The sequence below is a fragment of the Plasmodium gaboni genome (assembly GCF_001602025.1).
Source record: "Plasmodium gaboni strain SY75 chromosome Unknown, whole genome shotgun sequence".
Classification (NCBI taxonomy): domain Eukaryota; phylum Apicomplexa; class Aconoidasida; order Haemosporida; family Plasmodiidae; genus Plasmodium; species Plasmodium gaboni.
In genome coordinates this window covers 1-9,467 of record NW_017385364.1, presented here as the reverse complement: position 1 = coordinate 9,467, position 9,467 = coordinate 1, and the positions used below count along the sequence as shown (strand labels likewise).

At 19.1% G+C, this 9,467-nt stretch overlaps 1 protein-coding gene across 1 annotated transcript; it reads right to left on the bottom strand.

The window, feature by feature from the left end:
* Nucleotides 1-914: 914 nt before the first annotated feature.
* On the bottom strand, nucleotides 915-9,467 carry PGSY75_0019400 (reticulocyte binding protein 6; the record flags this gene model as incomplete). Its single annotated transcript, XM_018783337.1, has 1 exon — nucleotides 915-9,467. A coding segment is annotated over one exon (8,553 nt), but the record flags the coding sequence as incomplete, so codon positions are not given.

Genomic DNA, 9,467 nt, shown 5'->3' with positions numbered 1-9,467 from the left:
AGGATTTTAAAATGTGTACCCCTATTATATTATATATATAAATTATATGTGTTTCTTTAAATATAAGTGGAAATTTCTTAATTTGTTAAAATAAAATTATTAATATTAAGTTCTTAATTTTTCTTATTTATTTATTTATTTATTTAATTTTTTTTTTTTAATGTACATATATATATATACATATAAAATTATTTACAACATTATCCTATGATATTATATTATATTATATTATAATAACCTCCATATATTTATAGTGTTATTTTCATTATGTATAAAATACTATAAGGTAAACAATAAAATAAAATATATATTTCTGATATTTAATTATACATTTGTATAATATTTTTTATTTTATATATTTTTTTTTCTGTTTAATATGTTATATTTAATTACATGAATATTTAAATAATTTAAAAAATATATATTTTTAAAAATATATATTTTAAAAAATTTTTTTATTAATTCCAACGTGAAATTTTATAAATTACATTTTGGTTATTTAATATATATATATATATATATATATATATATATATATATATTTTGCCATTTAACAAAATTATAAAAAATAAATTAAAATGACATATAAATATAGGACAATCCAATACAAATTATTATCCTAATTTTTCATATACTCATAAGGCTTTCATTATTAAAAGGGTTATACATAAAGTTTTAATTTTATATATATAAAAAAAAAAAAAAAAAAAAAAAAAAAAATTATATAATTATATAATTAAATATTATATATGGACATTTGGTTATTCTTTTTCTTTCTTATATCATATATGTAATTTTATACTTTAAAAAATGATCAATGTTGTGCTATACAAATTGTATTATAGGTCACGTTTCTATGTGAATATTTTTCTAATATTTCCATTTTTTCTCCTGGTATAAAATACAATTTATTATTAATACTGATTATAATTATATTCATTGAAAACTACTTCAATCATTTGATCTTTATTTTGGAAAAGTATATCATCATTACGTATAAAAGTATTATGACTCATATTGATATCATATTTTTCTGTTTTATATATTTTAAATATTAAAAAACTAATACTACCAAATATTACAGCAAAAATAATTAATCCACCTGCAATATATATTACAATATTCAAACTTCTTCCTCTTTGAAAAGTTTTATAATCATTATTTCTATGTGTATTATTATCATCTCTATTTTTTATATCTTCTTGTATTATAGAATTATTTTCTAATGTATTATCTAGTATACCATCTGAATTATTATTTACTTCTTTTGTATCAAGTGTATGATGTGGTGATAGATTTATATCAACAAGTTTATCTGTTGACATATGTATTGGTTCCTTATTTGTATTACTATTTCTTGAACTATCATTATTATTAATATCTTTTTCATCATTATTAGTTTTTACCAAATCGTTTTGTTGATTTTCATTTTCATTTTCGTTTTCTTTTTCTTTTTCTTCTGTTTTCATTTCTTTATAATTTTCTTCATCCTTAATTTTTGTAGTGTCACTACTATTGTTAATTAATTCAGTTGTATTTTTGTTAGTGTTAGTTTCATTTATTTGTGTATTTTTTGTTTCCTTTTGTTTTTCTTCATCTTTTTCTATGATAAGTTTATCAATTTTTTTTTTTACTTGTTCTTTTATTTTTTTTAATTCATCATTTAATTTATCTTTGAACATTTGTTTATTATCTTTTACTATATCATCATTTTCATTTGTTAATTCATCAATTTTATTTTTCATTTTTTCTTCAATAGCTTCAGATAATTTTTGTTGTACTTCACTTTTTGTATTATTATCTTTCCATATATTTTCTATTTCATTTTCTACGGCGATTTCTATATTTTCTATTAATTCTTCATTAAATTTTTCTACCAATTCGTCTTCCTTTTTTTTCAATTCTTCTTGTTTCCTTATTTCTTCTTCTTTTCTTTTTATTTTTTCTTCACATTTGATTCTCTCTGCGTCTAGATAAGTGATCTCTTTAAAATGATGATCTGATAATTCATTGAGTTTTAATAAAATTTGTTTTGATTGTTCATATAATTTTGTAGATTCAAAAACATAACCTTCAGCAAATTTTCGAATTGTATTTTCATCCGTGCTTGATATTGTCCCAAATATAACATTTATATAATTTATCCTTTCTTCTAATTTTTTATTAGCATGATTAATTATTAATAATTCATCTTGAACTTTTTTATTATCTCTTTTAATTTGATATAATAATTCATTAATATCTTCAATATTTTTATAGTCATCTTCCTTACTTTTATAACCTATTCCTTCATGAAAATTTGTTTTAACATATTCATTTATATTAGATATTCTTTTTGTTTCGTTCATAATATTTTTCATATCATTTAGTTCATTTTCGATTTCTAATAATTTATCTTTTTCAGGTAAATTTTTTGAAATATTTTCTTTGATACTATATATATTTTTCCATATGTTATTTATAATATTTTTAATATTAGCATTATCTTTTAATGACTCTTCATTTTTTTTAACATCTTCCATTAATTTAACAAATTTATTATTTACGTTATTTATTTTCTCTTTTAGTTTTCCTATATTATTATGAATTTCCTCTAAATTAAATTGGAAAAGATTTTTTTTGGTAATTTTATTATCTTCATATTGTTGTAACATTTTTGAGAACTCATTTATTCTTCCGATTAAGGTAGATATGTATTCTAAATATTGTTTCACATTTAGTCTTTCGGAATAATTTGTTTGTTCTAAATTATGCATATCCTGAATAAGATTCATAATACTACGATATTCTTGATTAAAAAATGTAACCGATTCAATCTTTAAGGACATATTATTTAAAACAGGAATGTCTTTCTTCTTATCCTCTGTGGTTTTTTCGATTATCTTGAATTCGTTTTCATTTTTTAATATATTGCTCTTTTGTGTTTCTATCATTTTATTAAATGATGTTGTTAAATAATCATATTTTTCTAAACTGTTTTCAATTTCTTTTAATTTTTTGATATGTATATTTTTATAAATGTTATTAATATTTTCTTCTTCCTTTTTAAAATCATTATAAAATTCTAACAAAATTTCATCTTTCTTTTGTAATGATTCTATATCTGTATTTTGAGTTACTACAATAAATTCCTTATTTATGTGATTATTTATCCTTTCGACATTTTCTATAAGCGATCTTAAATTGATTATATATTCATGTGTGTTTTCTATATTTGAAGATATATAACTACTTATTATATGTTCATTGTTATAATTATTAAATGTATGTATATCACTATCTAAAGAAGTAATATTGTTCTCAATATAATGTAAACACATTTGAGCCTCCTCTTGATTATTTTTGATTCTTCTTATATTATCATATATTTTATTCTTAATATTTATACATATCGAATTATACAACGAAATTTCACATTTTTTCCCTTTATCTAATAATTCATCAAATGTAATATTAATTGTTCTTATGTCACTTTGAATACTATTTATATTTTTATGATTTTCATCAAATAAAATATTAATCTGTTCTATGTTAATACTTGTATCTACATTTGCTCTTGGTGTATAAATAATATTTTTTATATCATATAATTTTCTGAGATTATTATGAAAATTCTCATTGATTTTTTTTATATCAGTTTTAAATAAAATATTTGTCTTTGTATATTTGTATGAAGCACTAATTGAATTTAGATATTCATATTCTTTTTTATCTAATATTTCTTCATATTTTGTAGTATTACATTTTAATTGTTCTAATTCTTCTATTTTTTGAGTTATATTATTAATTCCTTGAATAATTTGATTTTCCTTACTATTAATAATATCATTAATTTTTAATTTTAATTCATGTAATTGATTTGTTTTATTATATATATTTTTACAAGTATTTATTAATGTTTCACTTTCTCTTTTTTTTTCTTCAATTTCGTTCAAATAATGTAATACATTAACAGAATATGAATGAGCTTCTTTTATTTTTTCTTCATAATTCGATTCCCCTTCAAATTGTGATTTCATTTCAGGTTCTAAAATAATAAGCTGCAATTTTTTACTTGATTGAGATATATCATCTAAACATAATTCTGGAATTATTTCTGATTTTATATCAGATAATATTTTGATTCCTGAAAAATTTACACACTTAATAATAGATCCAAATATATTAATAATATCGTCTTCATTAGAACAATTAATACTTTCATTCATTCCTGTATATTTTTTAATTGCCTCATTATATTTTTTTAATGAAATTTGTTCATCCTCTATATCTTTCATTTCTTCAATTATATTTTTAATATATTTATGATCACTTATAACATTTGAATGTTTCTTTGAACAGTTTTCATATATATTATCTAAATATCCTTTCATATAATACATTAATCTAAAACCTTCTGTTTTTTGTATATATTTCAAATAATTTTTTACTTCATCAATATTTTGTTCTATTTTATTCAATTCACGTTCTGCCGTTTCTCTTATTTTCTTTGCTTCATCATAATGAATAGATTCGTTTATAGAAACCTTCATATTATTTTCAATAATAATAAAAGAATTATTAAAATGAACATATTTTTCTGCTATTTTTCTATTATATATTTCTACATTTTCTTGAATATTATATTTATTTAAATATTTTTTATTAAAAAGTGAAGCAAATTTATTTATTAAAGAATTTACTAAACCTTTTGTAGATTCTATATATTTCTTTTTCTGATCTGCTAGCATTTTTATATTTTCTAAAAATCCTATTTCATAATCCTTTTTATTATTTTTTATTTCATTATATAATTCTATAATATTGTTACTTAATGTATTCATTATTTTCTCTTCATTTTCCATATTTTCCTTTTCACTTAGTATAGTATTTAAATGTTCTATATTGTTAATATGCTCTTCATTAAAATTATGAGACTTAATTTTTGTTTCTATATTACTTATGGTTCTTATAGAATTCATTGCAATTTTGGATTTATTTAATATATTATCTATATTATCACTTATATTTGATAGTTGAATTAAATAATGTTCAATCCTTGCAATTTTTATTTCGACATTTTTATATGCTATTTTACATTTATCTGTTTCAATTTCTTTGTTAATATTATCATTTTGTTTTGATTTTTCTACAATTTGTTCACAAATATCATCAATTAATATTCTTTCATATCCTGATTCTATTTCATTTGCTTCATTTAAAGTAATATCTATCAATTTTTCATTTTTTATTTCCTCATGTTTTCTTTTTAATAATAAACTAAAGGATTCAATTAATAGATCTTTGAATTCTTTTTCCTTTATTGAAAATTTATTTTTATTAGATTCACAATTCACAAAATATTCAGTAGCTTTATTTGAAGCTTTTGTGGCTTCATTCATATGTTTTACAAGTTCATCCATATTATATTTACTTTTAGATTCTTCATCAATCGATAGATCTTTTATTAATATATCTAAAGTATTTTTTCCTTCTGTTACCAAATTATGGTGTAATAGAGTTATTTCTTTATATTCCTTAATTTTCTTGAAAATCATATCGATTTCTTTTTCTTTATATGTTAAATTATCTTTATTCTGAATAATTAATTTTAATTGTTTCTCAATATTTGGAATATCTAAATGTTCATAACCAGTATTATGAATTGTATTCATTTTTTCAAAATCCATTTCTAATGCTTTATATAACGATTCTATTTTAGCATATTCAATTTTAGCTAATGTATCATGTTCTACTGTTTTTTTGATATTTTCTAAAATTCTTTTATAAATTCCATCAATATTATTTTCTTCTATATATCCCTTTAATTCTTTAACTGTAGCTAATAATGTTTTTAAATTATTATTATAATTTATTATGTCTTTGAGGTATTTTTCCCCTTCAATATTATTTTCTTTTGCTTTATAAGTAGAATCATTACTATCTTGATAGAGTTTATTTAATTCTTTGGTATTCTGAACAAGTTTTAATATATTATTATACGTCTCTTTAATTTTGTTAGAATAATCATTATAGTGTAAACTCTTTAGAAAAGGTAAAACTTTATTTTGATTATCTTTTTGTATTAATTCTTCTATCTTTTCTTTATATAATTTAAACTCTTCCATTAATGTCTTTGAAACCGTTTCTTCATTTTCGACTTCCTCATATATATAATCATAAATTAGTTTTTCATAATTTAATTCTACATATATTATAACATTTGTCATTGAATTTTTGGAATCTATATTATCTATTCTTTCAAATATATATTTTATCTGATTATATATATCGTTCATAATATTTTGTTTATCAATAAATTTCTTTTCATTATTTTTTATTACATTTTCTGCTTGAATCACAAAATTATTAGAGTTTTTTTTATTATGTTCTAATGACTTCTTTGTTTCTAAAATTTTGTTTTCTAATTGGGTAGATAATTCTTTTAATCTATTTATCTTTTGATTGTATTTTTCATTTTCATATTTGTTGATATTTATATTGGATCGAAATGATATTATTGCATTAATAATATCATCTGAACGTTTTAAATATTCATTTATATTATTATTAATTTTTTGATTCATCTCTTTAATAAGTTTATCTAAAGAATGTAATATAACAAGCTTCTGTTCTGTAATTAACTCATCAGATATTTTATCTAATATTTCACATTCTGTATTCATATTTTCTATATCATTTCTAATAGACTTCCAATTATAATTTTGGTTTTCTAATAATTCCACATTTATTTCTTTCGTATCATGATATTTTGTTTTGCTATTTAAATATAAATACAATAAATCCTGTGCACGTTTTTTTAGACTTTTAATATCCATATCCAAAAATTTATTCTTAACAAGTTGAATTTGTTTTTTTATAGCATCTAAAAAGGTATCCTTTCTTACACTTCCTAGTATCGAATCCGATTCTATTATTATTTTCATGTGTTCATTTAATTTATCTATTATGACATCTTCTTTTATATTAAAATCTTTAAGCATTTGTACATTTATATTTGAACCATATACATTAGCATTAAATTGTTTAAGAACATTCATGTGTTCATTTAAATTATTTATATCATTTATTAGAATATAAATTCTTTCACTTGTCTTGTTAAATTCTTGTTCATATTCTTTTATTACATTTTTATCAATTTGATTCTTATTTAATGGTAATAATGTAATTTCATATGTCTCTTTTAAATCTACATGTTTCTTTAATCTTTCTTGTAAGTCCATATGTGATTTAACCTTTTTCTCTGATTCTTCCATATTTGTTTTTATAATATGTATGTCATGTGTTATCTTATTTTTTATATTATGAATGATATCTTTATATTGTTCTAATTGTACATCTATATTTTTTATTACATATAGAGCACTATCATCTTCGTGTAAATTATATAAATAGTCATATTCTAAATTAGATATCATTTTTTTGTAATTTTCTAAATCATCTATTTCTTCTTTATAGTCATTAATTTTATTTCTCAATTCTAAAACTGTAGAAACAGTAGAATCATTTATATTTGATATATCGGTATTTAATTGATCTAAACACTTTTTAATAATATCATCCTTAAGTGTATTAAGTTTATTTAATTCATTATTCATATTAATTAACATATTATTTATACTAACAGGTTTTATATTAGCTAATTTATCGCATTGTAATTTTGTTTCTTCTTCAATTCTCTCAAGTTCAGATATAGTTTTTTTGTCATAATCAACATTTGTTTTATTATATTCCAAGAGTGGTAATAGTTCAGATATTAATTCATTCAATTTATTATTATAAAAATTACTACGTTGTGTTTTTATATTATTATATATATCTTCTTTTGTTTTAAAAAAATTCTCCATATTGATTATTTTTTCATTATTTAATTCGTTAATATTTAATACAGTGTTATCTATTTGGTTGTATAATGATATTATTGCTTTAATATCAATTACATTAGTATTAATATATTCTAAATTTTTTATAATATTTGTTTTATAACTATTTCTCCTTTCATAATCTGTTTTTAATTTTTCATTTATATTTGTATTACTTTCAATATTTTTACATAATTCTTTAATTTGTTTTTCTAATTCTTGAACATTTGTATAATAAGAATCAATCATATTTTTATTTTGACTAATATTTATTTCTTTATTTTTTATTGTTTCTATGAAACTAGAAAGATTCTGTGCTTTATAGATATAATCAATTTTATCTATTTCATTGTTTGTTAAATTTTCAATAGTATATTTTTCAGATTTAATAGAATTATATATTGTCTTAATGGATGATATAAGTGTTTCTAAATTTTTTTTTGCATTATTTAATTCAATTATCTTTTCACTATGCATATTTCCCTTAATTAATATATTTAAACCTAAGACGCCTTGAAAATTTATATTTTGTTTTTTATCATTTCTTTTCAAAATATCTGCAACACTTTTTAATAAGCTTTCTGTTTCTGAAATGGTGGTATTATATTTAGAATCAAAATTATTTATATTTAAATGAGAAAGTATATGTTTTTTTTCTATATCTTTTAATAAATGATTAAATAAATTATTTAGTATCATTTCATTTCTAATAATTAAAGAATTCAGTTGTGTTAATATTTTATAGCTATATTTATAAGAAGAAAACAAATTTACCGATTCAAATAGTTTATTTATATATTCAGTGCTAGATATATTTTCATAATTAATCTTACTAGTAGCAGTATTATTATGATTATCCTTTTGTAATAATTCTATAATATGTTCTTTTCCATAATTCATTTTATTTAAATGAAAATTGTATCTTTTAATAATAACATTCAAATTATCATATACAAACATGACTGAGTATAAACTTTGATTGTTCCCCATTTCATTTTGTATTAATTTTATAAGATTCTCAGTTGATTCTACAATATTCTTAGCTCTAGATAAATATGTATCATTGAATGTAGATGAATTCTCATTTAAATGTAATAAATAAAGATTTATATTTATCAAATAATATTCTGTATTACATAAATTATTTTTACAACTTAATTGATTAAGCATTTTAGAAACATCAGTTGTAATATTATTTAATTCATTCTTAATATCATTGTTTTTCTTTTCGAAACATTTATAAAAATTATCTATAATAAATCTGTATTTACTTAATTTCTTATCATATTCTTCCTTATCATAATTATATGTAGTTGCATTTTCTAAAGAATGTATTAGATAATTAAATCTGTTTTTTCCTCCTGAGTAACATTCATTTATATTCATATCCATAGTTCCATTAAAATGACTAATCTTTTCATTAATCGTTTCAAACATATTTGGATTCATACTTTTATAAAATGTTGTAAAAAGAAGAGCTTCCTTCATTGTATATAAATCGATATAATATGGTTGCATTGAAAAAAGAACTTGACCTTTTTCATTTATTACATCAATAAAATCTAAAATATTATTATTCTCTACAACTGAATTATCATTTTCAAT